The sequence below is a fragment of the Colossoma macropomum genome, unplaced genomic scaffold (genome assembly GCF_904425465.1).
Source record: "Colossoma macropomum unplaced genomic scaffold, Colossoma_macropomum, whole genome shotgun sequence".
Taxonomy (NCBI): Eukaryota; Metazoa; Chordata; class Actinopteri; order Characiformes; family Serrasalmidae; genus Colossoma; species Colossoma macropomum.
In genome coordinates, this window is record NW_023494787.1 from 25,440,046 (window position 1) to 25,466,532 (window position 26,487).

A 26,487-nucleotide genomic window follows, 5' to 3' on the forward strand; every position below is an offset into this window, starting at 1 on the left:
ATAATGGTGAAATGCTCGCCACGATCATGGTTGTACTATTAGAGAAAGACACAAGATTTTCTCACTTTTTTACAGCACCTTCCTGGTAGTCATTGAGGGTCTCCAGGCGTATCTTGATCACTGTGGAGTGTGAAGGGTTGGCAACCCTGCGTTTGAGACATCAGCAAATGATGACAGAGACCAAAGCAAATGAATGCTGTCCTACAGTAGAGGGGCGGGAAACAAACACCTGTGTCTTTAAATCACAGTGCCGAAGTGCGCATGCTCTGTTCAGCCTCCGAGGTGGCTGAGGAGAATGGGCTGCTAACGTTAGCTGTCCGTATATTTTGAGTTTTTGCTTATTAGCAAATTTCTCCGTGTTCATCAGTATTTAGTAATTTTCGAACAGGTAACCTAACAGGAAAATGTCAGTTTTCTCCGAGTCGGCTTTGGAGAAAAAATTGGCAGAACTTAGTAATTCTCAGCAGAGCGTCCAGACCTTGTCTCTATGGTTAATCCACCACAGAAAACACTCGAAAACCATCGTCAAAGTTTGGTATAACGAGCTGAAAAAAGGTAAGTTAACCACACTGGTTCCCCAGTGCATCAAACAGTGTTGCACTGTGGCTGCTCTTTTAATTCTGTGCACTTCATCCTGTTAGTTTTTCAAAGCTCGGAAGCCCAGCTAGCTCGCTAGCAGGACCTCAGTCATTAACATGTAACCTGTTTTGGTTGTAAACTTAGCCAGCTAACTCTTATATCTGTAGCTGACTGTTAACCTAGCTAGATTCTTAAACGGGATAGCTGTGGGGAGCCACTTTCAACCGTTAACGTAATTAAGCAGACTGCTCTATTTGGAAGCTCTTGAATCTTGCTGAAGAGCAGCTCACTGGCTTTGCTAGTCTGCTTTAAAAAGCTGTTGCTGCTGGCTAACGTGGGTCCAGTCTGGTAGCTAACGCTAGCTAACTGTGCCACTAGCCCCTGGCTAATAAGCTCATGGGTTAATCAGGCATTTATGACAAGGTTTGCAGGCTGGCTTTGCGTTGATGCTCATGTAGCTAACAGATAAACTGGCCTCATTTCACATTACCGTAATGTTTATCTTTAGGCTTGGGTTCAGCTCATGTTTGCACAGCTGGCTGCCTTAGTCAAATTCAGCTTTATATGTTCGACAAGCACGTGTAGAAGTGTAGTCAGTTAATGAAAACTGCCATCAAGCTAATTTTTCAACATGTAGGCTGCAGTAAATTAATGTGGCTGATTTGCTTTTACAAAATTAGCCAGGTAATGATTATAGTTCTTCCACCAACTCGGTAGCCATTTTGGATCCTTCTCATGGCCCACCGTCTTTTTAAATAAAAAGATAAACTAAACTTGCTCACTGGGATACTGAAGGTCTTTTGCGAAAATGCTCCTACTTTGGTTAACTTGTAACGTTACTACGTATCCATATTTCCAACGTTGTGTAATTTGGTCCCTTGGTTGTGTGTTTGTGCACCTGCAGACAGCATGGCTTTCTAAACTGGAATGGTTTAGCAAGCAGATGAAACAGCAGTCGAATAGCTGGGCCTGCTTCACTCATTTATATTTTTAATGAATCATTTATAAGATGTGTGTGTATATATATTAAGTAATTAATCGTTTATAGTATTTGTGTCAAACTAGCAAACGTAGCTCCAGTCAAAGTACAGATAAGAACCAGTTCATGCCCCTGAAGAACAAATTACCAAACCAATACTCTGGAGAACCCATCACAGACTGAATTTGATGCTGCCTGCCCTCCAGAATTTGGCCTATACACAAAAGTTCAGATTTATTTCCTGCAGGCTTCCACTTCCACTTTCACCTTCAACTAGATCAGTCTATTGCAGGACCCAAATATGTCCTGTCTGTTAACCTACTTTATGAAATTTCAGGCACGAGTAAATTTCATTCACATTTATATCTTGTGACTTTCAAATGAAATAGTAACCAATTTTTTTTTGATTTTTTTTTTCTAAATTGTGCACATTTTTTTTTGTTTGTGCACAAAAAAATTTAGTATCTACAGACTATGTTATTTGTTCAGTGCAGAAGCAGAATTCCCTAAACTGTCTGACAGGTTTTGATGAGCTTAGATGGATGTGATAATGGACAGAGATGAGCTCACTAGGTTTGATTTTAAATTGGTCGCATTATGAGGACACGTGCTTCTCTTCTCACCGGGGTTTCAGAATAAGCAAACGGCCGCAGATTCGTCTGTGCAGCTGCAGTTTGGTGATGATATGAAGGAAGACAAACTACAACCACAACCTTCACTAAAGTTCACTTTCTAATGATTATATTTAACAGAGGTGAAGCCACATGCAGCTGCTTGTCACTGTTTTTACTTGCAGTCAAGCTGCAGTGTTGCGGGCTTTCGCACAATTACAGGAAGAAATGTTCAGCGTCAGTGTTTCAACATCCTCAAATTGAACGCGCAGAAATGAATGAACAGAAAAGCTAGGTTGTGATCCAAAATTGAGAATGTTGGGTTTGTTAAGGTTTGATGCTACTTTGCAGTCTAATATTATTTTAATGAATTCCTATAATATGAAACATCCATGTAAATAAAGAAAATCCAGCGAGTACACTCACATTTTTATCGGTCAGTGTAGTTCTGATTATTTCCTGAGGTCCTGCTACTGAAGTCCAGTTCTTTAGACCCAGCACTGTGTTTTGATCTTTGCTGTTCTTTTGATCTTTTCGTTAAGACAAGGAAATTTGTGTTGTTTATACCCTTGGGCAATTTTGATTATAGGTGTTCTTTTTTTTTCCCAACTAAACAGAAGAATGTTACTTAGAGATGGACTGACGTGTTTGGTAGCTAGTACAGCTTTGCACATGCTTCTTTTTATGCATGTTGGAAAAAAAAAGGAAATACAAATGTGAAGCTAAATCTGCTGTAATTCTTATTTTACCAAGAAACAAAATCGTAGTGTTCAGGATGCTGTTCTATATGACAGACAGAAGAATATATGGATGATTTAGCTTGGTGTCAAGTTAGGTTTTGTCAGTGGAAGACTGAATTTAAACAGTCTTGGTATATAGGTAGTGAAGTGGTGACGGCAATCCAAAGACCTTGCTCATTATATCATTTCATATACATTTCATTGTTTTGTGTGAGATGCTTCTTGTGATATTCTTTAGTCTTGTTTATTCCAGTGATTTCTTCCAGTACATGTGTCAAGACTCCCTCCCAGTTTCCAAATGTTTGGTTCAAGTTGCTGTTATCCATTTACGCTATTTAAGCATAGACTTGTAGAAGCTGACTGTCTTTCTACATTAATGTATTTGAGTTTTTGTAATTGGCTTCCATATTTTGCATCTTTTGTCAACTCTCAGTACTGAACACATGAATTAAAGTATCTGCCAGTGATTATGATTGATTCAACATGTGTAGTGAATCTCAAACTTTGACAAGGTATTTGCTGTTCTTGATACTTATTTAACACTTATTTAAAGTTTTTGATGCTTATTCTGAATAACAGTGTGAAGCTGCATTGCAGTGCCACATCTTCCCAAGGCTATGGAAGTCATATGGCATCATGGATTGTTTAAAAAACTTTGTCATATTAGCCAGATTCTAACTAGCCAGTTAGGTGTCAGCTACATGTCAATTACGGCTTGTTCTATAAAAACCTATGCTTTTATTTGTAGTATTTTTTTATTTCATGGAGTGTTTAAATTGGACTGTTTAAAGCTTCTCATTTGCAGAAAGATTGTCATTATTTGTGAAATGTTTCCTAATTACTCTATTCAGAGCATTAGTTTACTCATGTTCAAAGCATTGTGTATCAAGATATTTGTCATTTTGTGGAATGGTATTGTTACAGCCCCAGTAGATCTTCTGTTCTGTTTGTCCCCATGGGTCACTGTTGCCATAGTGAGTCTGTATATTTTGCCTTTGTTGATTAAACCTCACGAGAGGCCAGTGTATAAGTAACCTGGAGAACTAACCTACTGTTCTATTTGAGGCTCCCTCTGAAAGAACCTCTGAAGATCCCTTGGTAACCTATATTCAGTCATTACTTCAACTAGCAGTTCCACAAACAGCCTAAGTCCTTTGTGATTTTCACAAACATTGTCTGCAAGTCTGTTAGTATTTGGCCCAGTGCTTACCATGACATTTGGAATATGACCTGCCCTCAACCTCCAGCATTGACTTCTGTGACTCTCTATTAACATTTATAATGTTGCATCCTCAACAATATATTCAAACCTCAGCCAGAATTATTTCCCAGTGTAAAAAAAAAAAATTCTGCTTATGTCACTTTTTAGTTACGCTGGTTTTCTATGCATCCTACTGCACATCCACTTTAAACTCCACACTTTATACCTATTGAGCCCTACATGGTCTAGCAGTACTCTGCCTAGCTGAGCTTCACCCCTACTTCTCAGCCTACAATCTTCGGTGTTCTGGCAATGGACTGTCCCTAAATTCAGATTAGTCATTCCTTAAGTGTTATGGAACTCTGTCACACTTTCTCTTTGACTTTGCTCTTCACTCATTCAAAGTCCAGCATAACTTTTCTCTCAACACTTTACTTTGTCTTCCCACTCTTGTTCATGTTAGTTATGTGAATGTGAATGAGACTCTTATTTATTTATTTGTTTTGCTTTACTGTCTTTTGCAGCCCAGGTGTCTCGCAAATTGACCTTCCTCTATCTTGCAAATGATGTCATCCAAAACAGCAAGAGGAAAGGACCAGAGTTCACACAGGACTTTGCACCAGTCATTACTGATGCCTTCAAACATGTCTCCAGGTGAAACATCATTGTTCATACTTGCTCATTTCTCTTTGCATGCTTTTTGGGAACAGAAAATTTTAATGCCTTTTGAAGTTGTCTGCCACTGATTATGGCTTTGTCCATGTTGTGTGCAGTGATGGGGAGGAGGGCTGTAAGAAGCAGCTGGATCGGGTTCTGTCCATCTGGCGGGAAAGAGCAGTGTATGAGAATGATCTGCTGGACAAACTCTCAGAGGTGCTACGTAAGTACATCCTCAAACTATGGATTTTATCAAGTACACTGCTACCCACTATAAATGCAAAATGTGCTACAGCTGGTATGCTCCAATATTGGTGATACTGATGGACTATATAGACTGGTGTGTCCTAGGCCTGGGCAATATCTAAAAATAAGTAGCACAATATTTTCTGATTAAACAACTTGTAATTTAGCGATTTTTATCACCAGTGGAGTTTTCATATTTTAACTAACCACCGGGACGAAAATACTGCAAATTTTACTCAGTAAATAACACACAGCAGACACAGTGGGGAATTTACTCTCTCGTAGCCTTTTAAAGGCCTTGTTATAGTACAGCTTGATGATTTAACAGTAAATGTAAATAAAACATAGTGTACATATTATTTATTACCTTTTTCTGATCTCATTTCCTAGTCGTAGATGGGGATTAGAAGAACTGTTTTTCCAGGTTAGGGCTAGCTGCTCTAGGTAATATATCCACTCAATTCTGCTTGGTTGTTTTTCTGCACACTAAAGCAAGCTGAAGTTTGATAGCACATCAGTATTTTTCTTTGATTCTATACACTTGAGCTAAACTTAGCGTAAGGTAAAATAAGTAGAAGGTAAAAAGCCTTGGGGTCGGTAAAGCTAGCATTACAGTCCGTAACAAAGAGAATGAACAGACAGCTTCTTAACTCTCTCTCTCTCTCGTGCGCTTGCTCTCTCTCTCTTGTGCGCTCGCTCTCTTGTGCACTCTCTCTCACAGAAAAAAACTAGCCATCGGGGTGTGCGCCCATGCACTTCTTAAACATGAACCCCAATTTCCCAACATATTTCAAGTTGTTTAACAGTAAATAAATCCTCTCTACTTCTCTGTTCTTTTCCCCAAACGGCACCTCGTCATCAGGTTACTTGTCCATCATCAACAACAATCGATTACATCGCCCTATCGCCCAGGCCTAGTGCTTTCCAGGCCAGTCCTTGAGGACCCCCCTAGACAGTTCATGTTCTTACTCTAGTGCAGCTACCAACACACCTGAACTGATCAAGAACACAGAATATCTGGCATAGGTGGGCAAAAATGTATATTGGCTGGAGTTTCACTGGGACTAAATTGGAAACACCTGTTAAGTTATAGTTTGAGATGTGCTAGGAACTTTTTCCTCTGTACTGTACTGATTTGTGGGGCTTGGAGTCCTGTTAATGCTGGATGAATGTAGTTCAGTTACAACATGTATTTGAAATATTGTAGATATAGCATGGGTCATTGAAACTTATCTTTACCTAAAGTTTAGTCTTCAGTTCACTTGGTTTCTTTTCACTCTCTCTCACAAAATGACATTTTAGCAGTAGTGTATGACAAATGTACAGACAGCATACAAGCAAATGATTCAGCCACTCAGCCTTATATATTTATCCTAACTGCTGGTGTAAAAGGTACTAATAAGACTGATCTTTATCTGATTACAATGGATAACTTGCAGGTTGTATTATTTCTCAACAGTTTGACAGTTTAGGAGTTACAGTTGTTGGGCAATACTGAGGATTTTGTATAACTGCTAGCTTCAAGCATTTGTATTGAACCTCTTTTTTTGACTGTTTGTTTTGGACCTTATTTAGTCTTAATGTAATGGTATCCTGTACACCAGTGATTCCCATCCTTGTTTCTGGAGATTTACCTTCCTGTGGAGTCTAGTTACAACCACAGTGTCTGCCACTCCTGCTCGAGCTGATGAACTTCAAAAGTTATTGATTGGCTGGATCTGATGTATTAGTGTTGAGTAGATGCAGGTAAGAACTAAACTCTACAGGAAAAGGGTTAGTAATCATTGAACAAATTGTACACGCTAAGTTCTGACAGTGCCCCGATTGTTATGACAGTAATATGTAACTTCAAATAAAACAAATTCTTATTGTGAACAATGTCAAGAGAAGCAGACATGGTAGTTGATAGCAATAATTAGCGAGTGAGTCATATGAATAATGTGAGAGAGTTTGTGTGTGGTTTTAAATACATTTCCTGGCCACATGTCCCAGATGGAGAGAAAAAGGCCAAGAAGAGGCCGTATGAGGAGATTAAAGCACGTGATGAAGACTTTGCCTCTCAGAGCTCACCATCAGAGCCTCCACAGGTACAAAAGAATAACACCTGTTGGTGAAACTATAGGCTATATATATATATATATATATATATATATATATATATATATATATATATATATACCCCCATACCCCCCAGCTCTCCAGCCTTTTTGCTCCAGATTGTAAGGGTATTGTCTATCTCAGACAGCAGATTTGATCCGAGCATTGCAGGAGTTGGAGAATGCAGCTTCGAGCGACTCAGCCCTCCGTCAGAGGATCTCTGCTCTCCCTCCTGAGGTGCAGGACTCCTCCCTGCTGCACAGAGTCACAGGTGTGTGTGTGTGTTTGTGTCTATATATGAACTTACTGAAGCCTTAGAAGTGTGTTGATGCTGTTGCCTTCCAAAGCACATAAATTGTGGGCTGTCGCTTATATTAGTAATTGAGAAAAATCTGAGTATTTTGATGGTCAGTAGTGCAATTGCAGTCTTTAGATTCTAGAATACTAAACTGAGGAGTAAAGTCTTCAAGGCTGCATTAAAAATATGTAATTACATACATTTTTAATTTAATAACAAAGAATATCAGGCTGTTTCTTACTGTAAGAGAAAACTTTTAAGGTCCCAGATCATATGTGACGTTTTCATGAAAATTCCAATTAACAGCTCCTGGTTCATTTGAGTACAAGTAATCAAGGAATCAATTGAGTAATTGTGACAGGCCTACACAAAATGCTGACTGCTGTCACCCTCTTTTAGTGTTACAGCTTAAAATAGGTTTAGACAAATGAGAGGGTGACCCACTTCTATCTTGTGAAATGTCCTCAATTCATGGCACACCCTATTCTGTATTGGAAATCATACTTTGCTTAGTAACGGCTAATGTGGCTTTTTGGGCTTGGTCTGTATGTTTGTCTCAGATAAGGAGTCAGGAGAACGGCTGTCCAGACTGGTAGAGGAGGCTTGCATGCTGCTAGCAGACTACAGTGGGCGTCTGGCGGCCGAGATCGATGACCGTCGGCAGCTCACGCGGCTCCTTGCTCTCTTTCTACAGAGTCAGCGGGATGGCTTGACCCAGAAAGAACAGAAACTAGAAGTGCGTAAACCCGCTATATTTTTCTTATATATTCTACTTGCACTTTCCCACATTCTTTTCTAACCATTCACACCTTAGTAACCTCTACAAATCCTTGTGCATTTCCTTTCCACTGTCTTTGGGTCTTGTCCACTAGAGGGTAGTATAGACTCGGGCATGACAACATATAAGCTTCAGTTCATAGATGCTAACTTTAAAGCTTTATTCTTTCACTAACACATGTGGAGGTAAGTATGACTGCAGATGAAGATTAAAGCAGAATTCCACTGATTGTTCAAAATTTCCAATTGCAGATGTAAACAGTCATTCAGAGAAGTTTGATGTGAAATGGTGCATTGCAAAGAAACTTACTGACTTTTAGTACAGTGGTGATTATAGAAACCAGAGGTCATGATATTTACAGTGCAGATATGACCCTTTTATTTAACACACAAAACCGATCTGTATTCTGTCTATCTTTACACACTAGATATTCTGTCTTCTTGATATATATTAGGTTAATACTAATAGTGGTAAATCTGGAGGAAAAAAAAATTTCTTTGGATGCTATTTTGAGCTACAACACTCTACATGTTCGTATCTGCCCTGCATGTATGTATTTGTTTATTTATTTGTTTTAGGCTACTGTTCTTAAACAATGTCTTGGGCATCAGGCTGCATATTTGTAGCCGTTTCATGTGATTGGAATTCGATGTATGAGGCATATAGTTCCTCTAAAAGCTGAAAATGACCACCACTGTGAATAATTCTGACTTAATACGTTTCTCTAGGATGGCACATTTCACATTAAAGCACTGTGAATGAACTTTGTTTACCATAACAATTGAATTACGAAGACATTTTGGGATGAAAAAATCAGTAGAATTCTCCCGTAATAAGTGTTATTTTATTTTGGTTAACTCTGCAGCCTTTGCCAACAGGTCTCAGTAGGACTCAGTATCCTGTGTCTTCATTCTTACAGATCAAATAAAGATGAAAGAAAATACACAATTCTGGAGTGGGCTATTTTTTTTAACAAGCTTATAAACGTTTCACATGTACATCTTTTTAGTTATTTAAGCATTATTACATAGGCAAACACACCTCGTACTTATTTGAAGACCTTTTTATCGGACACCTGATGTATAGATGCACTCTGAGTATGCAGATACTGACTGTAGCCCTGTTGCTGCATAATTTCTCAGTCACCCTGTCTGTACCATAAGACCACCACTAACACAATATTATTTGAATAGAGGACCACTCTCAGTACAGCAGGGATAATGATGTCAGTATGTATTGTACAGTTATGATTGTGGCAAAAACAGAAGCATCGCTGGGGTTTTAAATGGTGTAAACGAACTGTCCACTTTACTAGACACTTACTTTGTTGGTCAACCTTACAGGTGTATACTTGGAGACAATTGCTCATCTGTTTCTATGCACAGTTTGTGTTAGTCATTCTCTAGTCCTTCATTACTGGCCAGTTTCTGACCGCAGACCTTTGCTGGCTGGAAACTGTTTGGGTGACTGACTTCTCAACCCAGCAGAAAACCTGAGGTGTTTTAAAAACTCCAGCCAAAATGCTGCAACCAATGTACCAGAAAAAACACCTGCTAACATGCCACTAACCATGTCGGTGTCACTGCTGTGCTGAGAATGGTCCAACTGGCAAGTAATATCTGGTCACCCATGGCCTTATGTCACATGTTGAGATCTCCCCTGGGAGTCTGGTTTGTCAGTCTGTTCTTATGCTCTCAGAGTGCACTTTATGCTCTTCACTGAGAATGGATTGAGTGCATGGATAGTATGGAGATTAAGGCACAGCTTCAGATGTATCACGAATAAGTGTTGCTGATCTCTGATTTCTGACCTCAAATGTCCCAGTTGTATAATCTTTAACGTTTAAGAAAAAAAAATAGAAGGAATGCCATTGCTAATTCCAAAGTGTTCCAAGTGAACCATTGGTCTAACTTTCATTTTATCTATATCATAGATCTATATCTATCCTTAAACGTAACCTTTTTTCCCCCTACGCTATGTAATCGCTGATGGAACAGAATCTTCAAAATGATTCACAGAAGAAGGACATGATGTTCCTAACTTTCTGTTAGTCTACTCATTTCTGTTGGTCTACTCATTGTGAAATTTTGACCCAGTGTAAAGGACAGCTGTTGTTTTCAAATCATTAAAACAACTAAGGTTTTCTTCTGACAGTGAGAATACAACACATTTTTTAAGCCACATCTAGCACGAAGGTTTTGATGGTGACTTCTAGTAATGTAGGTCCATTTATTTACTTTAAAAAAATAGTAACATAATTTAATTGATTTAATTTGAGGAAACCTACAGCATTACTGCCTTATTGATGTGGGTTTTTTAAAGTGAACAGGTACAGACATGCTTTTAGGACTTTTCTATTTAAAGGGTTTTTAAGAAAGCCATTAAAGATGACTAAAAGATCTTTGTGTCTTAGGCAGTAATCCACAAATGTAGTCAAATGAAATGAATCCTGACATTAATGTGTTTCTCAATGTTCTAAATATTGTTTGGATTTAATTAATTTCAGAGGAAGATCAAGTAAAAGAGGTAATCACTCCTTAAAATACCTATAATGAAAGGAGTTGGCAATCTTCAATACTTCCTCAACTGTACAAATCGTGATTCATGTCTCATGATTTACATGTAGGACGGAACAGGAAAGTCCCTTTCAGGAGTACTTGTTGAGGATCTAACAGTACAATGTATCATATTGTATCATTGTGTCGTGACTAGCGTATTTGCTCGTGGACAGTGTGTTAGCTTGTGGATAGAGCATTAGATTGGGACACTATAAAGCAAAGCTTTTGTTTCAAATACTGTACTTTTATAATGTTGCTCTAATAAACTGAAAATAGAAATATTAACATATTACTGTGGAGCACATGCTCAGCCATTCATTATTTTTGCCGTATGAAAATGAATCAAATTATGAATATGTTTGTACTGTTGCTCTCTTAGTATTTGTCTTTCCTGTAAATTAGTGTTCATTCTGTTACATGTGTAACTCAAACCCCAACAGAACACGAAACAAGAAAAACAGCTTATGGTCTCTTGGGCTCATTTAGGGAAATTGAAAAATATGCTTGTGAAAGTGCTGTAACTGTTGCACGGTAGTTGTAATTTTGCATTGCACACCTCAGTACACTTCAGATCATTGAATTCTCAGTGCAGACATAAGTGTTACGTATTTAATTTATTCTGACCATTGTGCAGAGTATATATAGCTTTGCTTACAGATAGAAGAGTTAGGCCTTATTGTGATGACATGATGATCTACCAGCAATGCTGTAATTCTACATCATGACAGTTTGTTGTGGTCCTAATGTTCTGAGAACATTTTGAAATGCTTTTTTTAACCAGTTTTACACTGATTACTGTCTCGTCTAACAAATCAAATTTATTGTTGTTGGTAATTTTATACATCACTACCCAGTATAGCCTCTAATCACCATATTTTTGTGTGCATTTTAGGAGTACAAGCGTAAGCTGGCGCGGGTTACCCAGGTGAGGAAGGAGCTCAGATCTCGTCTCAGTAGCCTTCCGGACCTCTCTCTGCTTCCTAACGTAACGGGTGGTCATGTCCGGCTGCCCTCCTCTGGTGATCTTTACAGCCCTTCTGACTGACTTGGACACACTTTCCTTCTTTCCATACGTCTAAAGCTCCAGCTTTCACTCCCATACCATAGTCTTGAGGACTGTCCTCAAATCTTACGTGTGCTCTCCTTAGCCTGTGATACTATCAGTACGTGGATGTGTCCTGGACAGTATAAGGCCAAGCGAGGATTTTAATGAGCTGAGAAGCCTATGAAGTCTTGGGTTGGTGCCCTTTCTTCCCACATGTTGTAAAAGAGGATGTTACACAAGCCATGTTTCAAAAGCCCATTGGTAATGTTTCAACTTATTCAGCCTGAATATAACTGAAATTTGAAATGAATTTGAAAGTGAAAGTGAGAAAGCAAACTGAACAAAGACCAGGTCTCATCATTATTCAGATCCTTAAAGCATTCATAACCAGCCAAGAAACGTAATTGAGAAAACTACTACTTGCGGACATGCAATCACTTTAACAGTGACATAGATACTTAAGCCTTTCAGTGTGGTGGAACCTTTTCAAACACTTTCAGCTCTTATGTTGACCCTGTGAAGAGTTTACAGAAAGGTATACCCTTTGGTTAGACATTACTGTTGGTGCAAAGGTCCATGCTATCCCAAACTAATTTAGTCTTATCACAGTCAGCGATTAAATTGTGTTTTGATTTGATAAGGCACTATCAAATCAAAATGCTTACTTATTCTAAAGCCAATAGATATCTCTCATGATTTTGGGATCACCACCTTCCTGCTAGAACTGCATGATTGTGGTTGAGATTTGCTGTGATACTATTTTTGTATATATATGGTGAATTTTAGAGAATTCACTGGAGTATAGAAGTAGTTAAACAGGTGACTTGTGGAAATCTTCAGTGCAGTATCTTATAATCAACTGCAGTATTTTATTATTGAAATGATTGCAGCATATTGCTATTTCATGTCTCAGAGTAATATGTTCCCAGGTGCTGTAGTTGAAAGGTTTTCTCCAAGTGCTGCAAGGAGAAGTTTGCTTTTTTAAGTTCAGTGCTGAGATATTGATTCATGGTTTTCTTAACCATTTGCTTTCATCATGGTCATGATGTAGTGCGACAGATACCTGGGGTTAATAGAAACTCTTTGAAAGTCTATACATTTTAAAGGTCTACCAAAGGTAGGTGGCTCCTCTTCTGTCCATTTTATTTTTACTTTATCAATATTTGATCTTAAATTAGGGGCAGTATTTTAATTGGGCATACAAATTTAAGTTCCTTAACTTCTATTCCATCAGGGTCCTTAGGTGTTGTTACATATGCATCTTCAAAGACTTTGGGCTGAATTTAGATGGGGCTGAATTAAGAGGAGTCTGGGTTTCTCGTGGGGAGTTTGTTGGTTGAAGCATTCATCTGGTGTGCGTGTTTACTGTGTAATTGCTCCCAGGTTTGTTATCTGTATCTGCAAATGAGTTGAACAGCTAATCATTTCCTTTGTAGAATATGAAGGAGCCTGTTGTTGCCTATGAAACCACAACTTGTAACTTATTTGCAACTATGTATTTTAACATCAAACCTTTGTAAAATGTTCGGATACCTGAACCAAATAAACAGAAACTTTAGAAAATGCGTGGGGAGAGCACCTCTGGAGTTATTCATTGAAACAATAACATGTACTTTTAAGAGAATTACATCACACTTGAAGTCCACCTTTCATCTGATGTTTTACCTCCTAACATGATGTGTATTTGTGGTGAGTCACTGGTCAGATCACTGCCTTTGCTGGATGGCTTCTAGCTAGGTGCAGATCTTGTCCACCTGCTCAATCTTTCCATCTCTACTTTCCAAAGAAATTGTTGATTTAGCAGAGAAGCCACAACAACTACATTTCTACTGGGTAAAGTTGGCCTCTCTTTCCCTTACATTTTCACCTCATCAATAAAACATAGTCACAGTCAGGGGATCAGTCTGGCCACTGTAAAAGCTTCAGGGGCATTTCACTCATTTTTTGACAGCATTCAATCATTCAGCAAAGTAATTTAATATAGAGTGATTTGGTGTGAAATGTGCCATGAAATATTTATATTGCATCATGTCAGAGACATTGTTTTGTAATAGATGTGAGATATAGTTTTCTTTGTTTTGTTTTTTTTATTATTGTTTTTGTTTTTACAGAGTACAAAAAATAATATCCTGCACCACATTGATCTCCATTCCTACACCCCATGCAAAACAACTTTGATAAAAAAAGAAGCACAGAACAAAAAAATTGCACATGAGCATTTACACAAATCTGAAGTATTTGGAACAATGTACTCAAACGAAACAAAAACAAAACTATTTGGCAATAATTCAGCTTGTCCTATCTGAAGAAAGAAGGGTTGTGCATATGACCCCAAGAACACCATACCCACAGTGAGGTACAGAGATGGGAGCATCAGGATGTGGGGCATTACATGTCATTGAAGGAAAATATGTACCAAGATATATCAAAGCAGAATTTAATCTCATTGGCCAAATAACCTTATCCAGAGAGAAGATGGACGTTTCAACAATACACAGACCCTAAACATATTGCCAAAATAACTATACAACTCTCAAGTTGAATCCCATTGCAAATTTCAAATTCATGAATTATTTTGAAATTGTGAGTCTATCAGAGGGACCCTCCTAACCTTGGAGAATTGAAGACGTTTGGGCCAAAATTAAACCACAAAGCTATAAAAAGCTAATGATTTCTTACCAAAGACATCTTGCAGCTGTAATTGACAACAGCTTTGCAACAAAGTGCTAATATTATTATTACCTTTTTTCCTATCAATTTATTTATGAAAAAAATGTAAACACATAAAGGTTCACTGGTCATTTTGGGTAGTAAATTAAATATCTGGTTCCGATCATCACCATTGTAAAGAAAATCATAGCCAGCATATTTCTCTATAATGCACCATTTCACATCAAACCACTCTGAATTAGTGTTTATAACTACACAACTGAATTATGCAGAAACTTCAGCGACTTCCCCTTTAATTCTGTGGTCCATTTTTGTGTGGATTTGGAGGTTTGCTTTGGATTATTCTCCTGATGGAGGATCTAACTATGACCCAGTTTTGGCCTTTGGCCTGAAGCAGCCAGATTGTGAAAATATTCTGGTGTCTTGTACCGTAAACAGATTCTCAGAGCCTTTGGAACTAAAATACCCCACCACCATAGAACGACCACCTTACTTCATACTGGAAATAAGGCTTTTTTCTATGACCTTGATTCAGACACTTCTGATGTATTAAGCCAAATAGCTCTAGAATTGTAGCATTGAAGCATCTGATTGTAATTTCAGAGAATTACAGACTCCAGGTTGCTAACAAGTGCAGCTGTTTTACTGTGATACTTCGGGACAGTTTTGCTTATTTAATCATCCACAGTGCGTGAGGGCAAAACACACTTGCGTTTAGTAGGCGATTTTCAGGCTTAAAGCATTTGTATAATAGCCATTTAGGCTAATTTTTTTTCACTTGTTACTCATATTTATAGCCTAATGACAGGAAGTCAGGGATGACCACGTAATTTCCTATAGACTCAAACTTAAGGTGTGCTTCAAAATGTATGAAAGGGAATATACTGGACAACTGTATGCAAAGATTTGATCATGCTGGTCAAATTACATGGTTTCTTGATTTTCTTTGTGCAAACAACCATAAATTTAATAATCTAAAAAAAAACATTTTTTTCCATTATTTTTGCACAGGCCTCATTTTATGTTTTATTACTCCTTAATATGTTAAATTCAGCAAATAAACAGTAACTATGCAGTAAGGTGTGTAGATGTGTGTTCTCTGTAGAGGATGTGTTAACATATTTTGTTAATTTGCTAAGTCAAAATATGTTTTTTGACCAGGGGTGCCCAAAGCTTAGCAGACAACTGTATATTGGTCATTTTTTATTCATAAGAACGTCTAGCAGTGGCAATAATTATTGCTCACTGAAGGATCAGGATTCATTCATTCAGTTTCGTCTGAGTTTTTATATGTAGTACATCATATGTATATATATATTCATGATGATGAAACAGTGGTGAATCTGAAAAAAATATTTTTGGGGACTATTTTGCCTTAGAGTGCCCTGCGTGCACCCCATCGCCACAAATAGCTTTTTAAAAATATGTTTAGGGTCCAAAATCTTCTCAAAACTATTGTAAAACAGTGTCTCAGACATCAAGCAATGTGTTCATAACCACTTAATGTCACAACTTTCTGTGAGGGAGCTTTTAGGAGTAATAATCTGCTTCCTCTCAACACAACTGTGAACAATTTGGAGTTGGGAAGTTTCTCTAGAACAGAGCGTTTCACATCAAACTGCTCTGAATGACTTTGTTTACATCTTAACCAATTATTTATGAAAAATCCCCTTTAAGTTCCACTGTCACTGTCATATACTGCTTGTTTGTGTCTGTTCATAGGGTGGTCACCAAAGATATTGTATCAGAATCTTAAGGAATCCTCAGCTGACTGTCATTACCTAACTGGCTTTTCAGTTTTTACTGCTGGAAGCTCCTGGTTCTCCAGGGCTGACAAAGTTGATGACCTTGTGACCTTGGTGGTGGCTCTCTTTATCCTCTGGCCAGAAAGCCTCCGCCAGCAGCAGGTCTAGGAGAAAGACACACATCAAGCTGTTAATATGTGCTCGATAGTGCCAGGTCACAAGCGCCACTTCAACTCATCCCTAAGGTATATGCCCAGTGCTCCTGAGCTTTATAAATGGTGGTCTTCGTCTCATGTTCAGCTGCTCCAGACCATCCCATTCTCTTGAGAATATACAAGCTGTGTGTGTGGAATGGACGTAAGTGGAAACCAAAAAATAACGTCATGTCTTAGACAATATACACAGGCATATGCAAAAGTTTGGGCACTCCGGTCAAAATGCATGTTTTCTCGATTTTCTATCTTGCAAAATGAAATGAGTTATGTTAACTTTAATCAGACTAGTTAAATTAAGCTCTCGTTTAATTACCCCTAATTAAAAGACTTTTAAAACAATTTTAGTGCTTTACTCAACAATTGTTGAGACTCACTGCCTTAACCTGAAAACAAAACATCATCATCATGAGAATAACAAAAACATTTAGCATGAGAACATGCTATAACACAAAAATAACATTAATTAATAACGTTAATAAACAGAAACCAATAAAACTGCAAAGAATGCTGGGTAGCTTTTTGGGCCAAAGACTCTTCAGTCTGTAGAACTTATCCAAATCAGTGTATCCTACATAGCTTTACTTAAGTAACGAAGGTCAATCTTTGGAGGATGATTTTACAACAGCCTACAGAAAAAGTATGGAAAGATTAGCACGTAGTATTTTGTCTGATCCATCGCATGTGCTATATGGTGAATACAACATTTTGCCTTTGGATGGACGGTTTAGAGTACCAAAGCCAAGACTTACAGGTTCAGAAACTCTTTCATCCCTCAGTCAGTTGTAATGCTTAATCAAAAGAGTAGGTGTCATATATCATATTATGTCATTATATAAGAAATAGTATATATACACATCTGTATGTATCTATATAAACACACCATATGGACAAAAGTATTGGGACACCTACACATTTGGAGCTTATATGACATCCCATTCTAAATCCATAGGTTGGATGAGAGGGCCTGGCTCACAATCTCCATTCTAGTTCATCCCAAAGGTGTTTGATGGGGTTAAGGTCAGGGCTCTGTGAGGGCGAGTTGAGTTCTTCCACACCAAACTCACCCAACCATGCCTTTATGGACCTTGCTTTGTGCACTGGGGCTCAGTCATGCTGGAACAGAAAAAGTTCTTCCCCAAACTGTTCACATATAGTTAGAAGCGTACAGTTGTCCAAAATGTCTTAGTATGCTAAAGCATTAAGATTTCCCTTTACTGGATTTAAGAGGCCTAGGCCAACCCTGAAAAACAACCCGCATTATCCCTCCTCCACCAAACTTTACAGTTGGCACAGTGCAGTCAGGAAGGTAACGTTCCCCTGGCATTCACCAAACCCAGACTCGTCCATCAGACTGCCAGATAGAGAAGCGTGATTTGTCATTCCACAGAATACATTTCCACTGCTCTAGAGTCCAGTGGCAGCATTACACCACTCCTTCTGACGTTTGGCATTGTGCTGGTAACCTTTATGCACTATGTGCCTCAACATTCAGACACCCCGGTGTGTAACTTTACATGGTCTGACACTTTGTGGCTGAGTTGCTGTGGTTCCTAAATGCTTCCACTTTTCAATATTACCATTTACAGTTGCTGTGGAATATCTAGGAGGGAAGAAGTTTAGAGAACTGACTTGTTGCAACAGTGGCATCCTATTACAAAACCACGCTCTAATTCAGTGAGCTCCTTAAAATGACCCATTCTTTCACAAATGTGTGTAAAGCCAGACTGCATGGCTAGGTGCTTGATTTTATACACCTGTGGCAAGGGAACTGAATGAAACACCTGAATTCAACGATTAAGAGGTGCGTCCCAATACTTTTGTCCATATAGTCTATATGTGCCTATATACATATAACCTGTGTGCTAATGTCAGTTCTGCTCTGCACTAAAAAAATCTCAAGACGTCCCATATGAAAACAAAAATACACACACACACACACCCACACCCACACACACACACACACACATATATATATATATATATATATATATATATATATATATATATATATATATATATAGACTTATTTCTTAAAGTCTTTTTTCTTGTTTTTTTCCTCAGTGTACTTTAGTATTTGGAATATATAGTAATATATTTTGAAATAAAACAACGTATTTGACATATAAATAACATACAAGTCCAACAAACTGTCTGGCTATTTAGCGGACATTGTATCATGGATATAACGCTCATTACCCATCAAATACCGTTAAAAAGCACACAGCACACAGCTTCTACATTTGCACACTTAGCTATGCAGCTCGCAAAGAAAAACGCTTTATCAGTCTCCAGTGTTAACCAAGGTTCAGCCGCTACTCTGAGGCGCTCGGCTTCCTTTGAGGTGCTGCGAGCAGAGCAGCTTCTACATTTGCACACGGTTCCGAGTCACAAGGCTTCAAAAAGCAGCGCAGCCCGCTGATTCTCCGGGATGCTGCGAGCGGCGAGCTGAGACACTCAACTCCACATTCACTTTCCTCTCGGTTTTTAACTGTTCTTTTTCGTCTGCTCTTCTCAGGAATGCAAGGAGATACACCTTTTCTGTAATTCTTCTGATTATTCAGCTTTCTATATTTTTAAAGGAATTAATCGTGAAGCAAGTCAAGTAACTCACAGATAAGAGTAGGGAAAGTCAACCATGTTCAGAAACGATGCGGAAAAAGCTCTCCTGCTGAAGGACAAACCTGCCAAAATGTACACCATCACGGCGGGAAGGTAAAGTACTCAACGCTTTTGTGAACTGCTGCTTTCAAATAAGTGTGATAGTTACAGTCTCATGTTTCGTTTGTGTGTCCAGCTGTGCTGATTTCTGAAATCCGTTTAGTCTTTGAACTAAACGCTTTTTCTTTCTTAATTAAAAAAATAGCCCGTTTCAGTCAGGAGGGGTGCCTTTTACACACGGTGCACAAAGTTTGCGCTGCGCCCTCATCCTGTGTGAGCAGTGGTGCCGGGGGGAGTGAGGGAGGGAGGGGAGGGGGCGGGGATTCCTGCACGAGATGCTGTGAAGAATCCTGATCTAGACTGCGCTCCAATATGCGGACCTGTCTGTGTTTGTGTGTTCTAATTAGAAACGGATAGCGAGTGCGTATTTAAGCGCTCTAGTGAGAAGACGAGCGCGCATACTGGAGCGCAGCCATAATCTTAAACAGCTCCACACGAGACGGTCCGCTCGAGACAAATGACAGGCTAAAGAAATGCGAGTTTGTGATTTGAAAAACGTTGTTTGGGGCTATTGCTTCAAATAACATGTCAGACGATGATATAATGATAATGTTTCGTCGTATCTCAACTTTTTAAAGGTATTTTTTTAGTAAGCCGAGTGCCCGAGTCCTAACACAGTCGCGTGAGTGCTTGCTGTGATTATTTCTGAAAACTGGCAGTGTGCAGTAGGCTAATCTCCTCAGGGAGTGACCACATACCACAGCTCCAGGTCTGCAGCATGGCTATACAATAGAAAATGCAGCTGACATAAAAATTCTCATTTAGACATAAATTATACTTCCAACTAGGGGCAGGTAATATGGAAAAAAATGTCATATCACAATGAAGACATTTTCAAGATATTCAAGATACACGATATGCATCACAATATTTAATTATATAAATAAAATAAATAAATAAATAAATATATACATACAGCTACAAAGTTTTTTATTGAATGTTTTAAAGATGCTCTCAGTTTGCTCACTTTGAAGTGTTCTTTAAGAACTGATGATATCCATTATATGCTCAGAAAAGCATACTGTGGCATAATGTGTCATGATAACAGTAAAATAATGTCATATTGCCCACCCCTACATTTAAGTTACCTGAACCTTACATAGTATAGGCCTCCTTCTCATACAGCAAATGAGTGATAGCACAGTAGCATTACTTTACTTTTATCCGACCCACATACCACCGCTGATGAATTTGAGTGCTGGAACATTTATTTACTATTTGGTGTTCAATGGACACAAAAAGTCAATCATGAATCTATTTAGACTTTATTTAACTTAACTAAATAGAAAACTAGGATGTGTAGTAGTAAAAAAAAACAAAACAAAAAAAATTGTCACATAGGCCAGCATACTGTAGATCTCCGCCTGAAGTGGCCCAGATCTATTTTAAGACGTGTGCCACTTTTGGCTTGCGGCTTGCTAGCAGTTTGCCAGTGCTGGCAGTGGGTCATCAGTGACATAAGTTCGCCAGAAGTGGCCCATATCCACTCTGTAAAAAATGGCTGGTCAGGTCAATCGAAAAAAATACTTAATGTAACAAGCAATTGAACTAGTTTTATTCAACTCATAAAATGACATTAATTGAAAGAATCGTTCATTTAAAATATTTGTTTAAGTTGAATAAAAGTAATTTACTTGTTACGACATGAAGTATTTATTTTAGGTTGAATTGATGAGCCATTTTTTACAGTGCATCTGTAAACATCTGTTTACAGTCTGGGTTAGTAGAAATTACATGTCAGTATCAATGAGTGTTTGGCTCATTGATACTTTATATCAGCAGATTTAAGCAGACAATGAATTGGATATCAGTGGGAAGTAAACAATGAATCATATGCAGTTCTGTAACAAATCTAGCCTGAAATAGCACAGACTTGCATTGTGTCTTGTAATGTTGTTAGCTGTGAATTTCTTCATGATGTAGTAGACTGAGTACTTTGAGCATTATAACCTATTTTAAATGCTCATCTTAAGTGCTTCAATATAAATTAACTCATTTTAAATACTACACTAATTTAAATACTATTTTTTTTATATGTTGAATTGATGAGCAAACAAATTACTTCATGTGGTAACAAGTAAACTGACTAGTTGTATTTAACCTAAATAAATACTTTGAATGAAGGATTCTTTCAATCAAAGTGTTTTTGAGTTGAATACAACTGGTTCAGTTGCTACTACAGTTGCTACTAAGTATTTTTTGGGTTAAACTGACAAGCCCTTTTTTTTACATCGTAGTTCTTTTTAAAGAAGAAATGTTGGCTCTGTACTGCTATCGGCTGACACTCAAGATTTCAATAAATGGAAAATAAATAATGGTATTGGAAAATAAAAAGTGGTACCATGTCATTTCTACTGCTTAGTGTACTATTGTTTTGTCTTCCCTCCTAGTCTGCCTTCTGGTGAGACAGTGCAGAATGACATTAAGCACTGTCATGACAGCAGTCGTGCCCTTGAGGACAGAGAACGGGAGAAAAAGCTGGCCAGGAAACGACTCTACATCGTCTCTGCGGTTTGTCTGGTCTTCATGGTGGGAGAAATCTTAGGTGTGCCTGCTGCACTTTTCCTCTCTGCCACTGAGTTGTGCCACATTACAGATAAATCTCTGCAAGCATTTCATTTGCTGTAGCTGTAAGAAGATGACCTACTTAGTCATGCATCCTGTTTTTGGTGGTTTTGTGTGGTTGTCTGAACAGGTGGGTACTTTGCTGGCAGTCTGGCGGTGATGACTGATGCTGCCCACCTGCTGGTGGACTTAACCAGTTTCATCATCAGCCTGTGCTCCCTGTGGCTGTCGTCCAGGCCTGCCACACACACACTCAACTATGGCTGGCATCGCGCAGGTGGGACATTATCGTCATCATTATTGCATAAGTTTGCATTAATAAAGTCACTGAACTAATGCCTGAGTACTAGTACTGGTAATGCTAAAAGAACGTCTTACAAACCTGAAAGCTTATTTTGATCTAATTTTTTTTTGTTTTTGTTTTTTTTTTCCTTAAAATGACTCCAGGAACTTTACATTATATTCATAAACCTGATTTTCAGAAAGAAACTTATTTTTTTATTTATGGGTTTAGAAATCATTTGAAGAACCCAGCAAATGATTGAGGATAACTGTCATGTCCTGCATACCATCTATAAAGCACATATAATAGAATCTAAAAAACTAAAAAAAAGCTGTTTGGTAACTGGGAGACTATTTTTTATGAAATAGTACGTAATATAATGTTTGTTATCAGTGCCACTAATACTGAAAATCAGCATCACAGTGTGACCGGTATAAACAATATATATCACTTAGCACTAATCCCCAACATCATCATCATTACCTTGCCATTTATTTATATGTTTAAATTCTTTCTTTCTTTATTTATTTATTTCACTGCCATTTAAGGAATTTATTTTGGAAATCTCTATGTGTTCTCAGAGATCCTGGGCGCTCTTCTGTCTGTCTTCACCATCTGGTTGGTAACTGGTGTGTTGGTGTACTTGGCAGTGGAGCGTCTTATCAGTGATGATTATGAAATTGAGGGCACTGTCATGCTCATCACCTCTAGCTGTGCTGTGTTGGCCAACATCATGTGAGTGGAATGTGGTTCAACTGTTGTCAATGGGCATTCCACATGAGTCATGACTAAATGTTTACCCGCTGCCTGAAATCCATGCAATCTGCTATTTGTTACAGTATATTAGTGAGAATATTTTGTTATTTTTATTATAGTGATTTGGCAAGATTGTTCTGGCCTTTTTTTGCCTGAGGCTAAACTACAATTAGCTCTTGGTGTTTACAATCAACCCATTCACTTAAAACAACACTATGTCCATTGTAAAAATTCCTCTGAAATAAAAACGTTCTTTTAATGCTGAGTTGAACGGGTCTTAATGTTCCTCTATCCCCCTTTGCTCACAGAATGGCGCTCACTTTGCACCAGTCAGGACATGGTCACAGTCATGGTGGTCTTAGCTCCCATGGCCATGGACACAGCCACTCTGGTGACCACAGCCATGAAAAGCAGAATGGTCATAGCCATGCTAATGCTAATGATAAGCACCATGATCCAGAAGACCAAAGAACTGGAAAGAAACCACAGGAGAATGCCAGCGTAAGGGCTGCCTTCGTGCATGTGATTGGAGACCTTCTGCAGAGTGTCAGTGTGCTTGTTAGTGCCCTCATCATCTTTTTCAGGGTAAGAGGTTATGCTGCCCTAATGTTACTTCCAATGCAGCTTAGAAATATTTGCCTATTAAAACACTCCATTCCACACTGGCAGTGTTGCTAATGGACCGACTACCATCTTTTCTACAGCCAGAGTACAAGATTGCAGACCCTATCTGCACTTTCCTGTTCTCCCTGTTTGTCCTGGGCACCACTTTCACCATCATGAGGGACATTCTGGTGGTCTTAATGGAAGGTATTGGCTCCCTCCTGAAGTCTCTAGAGCTTCAAAATAAAGATTCAATTTAGATTGAGTTAAAGTTCCTCAGTCTCAAGAAAACAATGTTTTTCTTTGTGTATGTCACAACTCTCATCTGTCCTGTTTGATTGTAATGATGTCTTATAGCCTATTTGTGAGTATAACCATGTGTATGTATCTCCTGCAGGAACTCCCACAGGTGTGAACTTTAAAGAGGTGAGGGAACGACTGCTCTCTGTGAAGGGAGTGAAAGCAGTACACAACCTCCACATCTGGGCCCTGACCATGAACCAGGCTGTTCTCTCTGCCCATGTGGCTATAGGTGCGAAACATGTTTTACTGTGGGTCTAAACAATTCTGATGTACATTTGACTGATGAGGTCAAGCATGATATTCTGAACAATACTAGAACAAAACAAGGTAAAACAAGGCCTGTAATGTCATTATCAGAACCGTTGGCTTAGCATGAGCTAAACAGTATGATTCAGAGATCTGTTGGACAAAGACATCATTAAATAGTCATCGTCCACCTCTGAATAGACTGTAGTAATTAGAATGCAGATTTCAAAGCCCAAGTCACTAAATCCATCCTATAATTATGATCCTAAATGGATTAAAGATATATATTCAATGCAGTTGGATTTATATTGGTAACATTTGCTGTCAGAACAAAACCTTGTATCTCGAAAATGATAACTTTCATAGGAGAAAGAAAAAACATTCTTAATTTTTAATGGAGGTTAATGTAAATAGATTGTTGTTATAAGCAATTTTGGACCATTTCTGTTGGTCCACTTGTCATAAAATTTTAACACAATGTGAAGGACAAGTGGAATATTTAAATTATGAAAAGAAAGGACAACAATGGAGATGTTTTGTCGCAACAGCGATAATATATAAATGTGTCATTGTATACTTAGCTTGTGTATTGTCTTGTATCAGCTCTCTTACTGAGTAGATAAATATGTTTATTGAAAATTGCTGTGTAGGTTCAGTCGTTAATGTGTCTTTAATGCTGTTTCCCATGTCAACCTCCTCAGATGATACTGCAGAGCCACAGCTTGTTCTGAGAGAAATCACCCAGTCCTGCTTCACCACTTACAGCTTCCACTCCATCACCATCCAACTGGAGCAGCAGGCAGACCAGAGACCGGACTGCAGCCTTTGTCAGGACCCCAAAAACTGAAGCCCCCTCCACACTGAGCCCTCCCCCAACTCTCTGCCAAGAAGGGCAAGAATTCTTTTTAGCTCAGTTAAGATCCTGTTGTAATGCAGTGTTTCACATATTTACCAATCAAACCAAAGACTCATTGGGCTGCTCAATCTTGGACCTTGGACCTCTCTGTTTCTTGCAGGAGTTTATTGGTGGGGGATTCATGCCAAAGTCACATGATTACCTGATTACAAAATACGAGATTAGGAAGGTTCTCCTTTACTCTATTTTGGAGATTACACTGTATTTCAGTACTGTATAACTCGACTTACTGTATATTATTAGATGTCATTTTTAGTGGAATGTGTATTTTGTCTATCACTGGAGATGCCTGTTAGTTCATTTTATGAGAATATGATGACTTTACATACATTTTATTCAGATGAACAAAGTATCTGATTCTTTTTTTGAATGCAAAACTCTTTATTAGCAATATCTTTGTCACATAATTCTTCCATCTGTTGCTCTGTATCAATTAAAAAGAGCAGAGTTGTATATAAGGTTTGATATCTTTCCAGCCATCTATGTCTATCGCCCACTCTGAAGGCTAAGTGTTGCTCGGCAACAGAAACATAGTCGGTCATTGTCTTGTTGCTCACGTTGATCCTGGTTTAATGCTAGCACTTCTCTCTGACCTTGAGAGCCCCTGTGTGTAATAGAGGGTCTGGCACTGTGATAGATTGGCTCTATTAGGTCTCAGGGGCTTCTGTGACATTGACCCTTCAATTCTGACACCTTCGTGGTGTTGACCCTTCGCTCTCACTGTGAGCCCTGGCTCTTCAGGTGCTGCACTATGTCATGACACAAAGTGCCTAGTAGATTATTAATTAGGATTTATAGATTATGATCAGATTATGTCATAGATGATAGTGCATAGATGATGGGATTGTCTAGATACCTCAATGTTATTTTTGATTCAGAGTGCCAAGATGTAGTTATCAAACAATTTGTAGTCTACTTTATACCTGTTTTCTGGATTTGTCCATGTTAAGTGCCATATTTGTCCATCTTAAGTCACGTTATCTTAGTTGAATTTGACCGTAGCTTACACAAGGCACATTTGTTAAATTTAGATACATATTTACATATTTCATTACCTAATAGGTTTAAACTAAAAACTGTAAAACGTTTTTTGTTTGATCTTATTGTTCTTCATGTCACTTTTTATACAACATAGATTATAGTGTTTATTGTTCATCAGAAATATGAATGGTGAAATCAAAAGAAACGATTTTTCCCACCTTTCCCACCTATACTGCCCTCTTAGCTAAAAGGGCTCTTTATAGTATAGAACATAGCCAATGCTGATGCTAAATAAAACCATTTTAAAAGGTTCTTTTAAGGGTCTATATGCTACATTTTTCTTATATTTATTTTTTTCCCCTGAGGTCAATCTGTGTAGTTTTTATGGTCTTAATTATTTTTTATATGGCCATTTTCCAATGTCCCTTACAATTAAACAGGCTGTGTTACTGTGCCTTTCAGACTGAAATATGTGAATGATTTCAGTTCTGGCTTCATGTGCTGTATTGTGCCTCATTCAAAAAGCATTCTGGGCTGAAATAATCTTTATAACTTCAGAGTAAGTGGGTGCTGCTGTAGACTGAATAAGTGTATGTATGTATGTATGTATGTATGTATGTGTTGGCTTTGTGACATCATAAAAAAATAAACTCAAAACAGGCCATTTTTGCAGCTTACTTGTTATATATGGACCGTA

The 26,487-nt window shown here is 38.3% G+C and overlaps 1 protein-coding gene across 2 annotated transcripts; it reads left to right on the top strand.

Annotated features, from left to right (window-relative positions):
- The first annotated feature begins 265 nt into the window (after window positions 1–265).
- On the top strand, window positions 266–25,001 carry slc30a8 (solute carrier family 30 member 8). 2 transcript variants are annotated; one of them, XM_036566639.1, is made up of 14 exons: window positions 266–555; window positions 4,635–4,764; window positions 4,884–4,990; window positions 7,006–7,100; window positions 7,255–7,381; window positions 7,969–8,144; window positions 11,637–11,787; window positions 21,527–21,682; window positions 21,833–21,979; window positions 22,567–22,720; window positions 23,050–23,326; window positions 23,446–23,551; window positions 23,742–23,876; window positions 24,595–24,969. In XM_036566639.1, exons 1-14 carry the CDS (start codon window positions 405–407, stop codon window positions 24,738–24,740), a joined length of 2,058 nt encoding a protein of 685 aa, XP_036422532.1. In that variant the 5' UTR covers window positions 266–404; the 3' UTR covers window positions 24,741–24,969. The 2 variants fall into 2 exon arrangements, with proteins under 2 accessions (XP_036422532.1, XP_036422531.1); XM_036566638.1 differs by lacking the exons at window positions 266–555; window positions 4,635–4,764; window positions 4,884–4,990; ... (2 more) ...; window positions 7,969–8,144; window positions 11,637–11,787 and adding an exon at window positions 18,868–19,131 and having other exon boundaries at window positions 21,528–21,682; window positions 24,595–25,001.
- The last annotated feature ends 1,486 nt before the right edge of the window (window positions 25,002–26,487 follow it).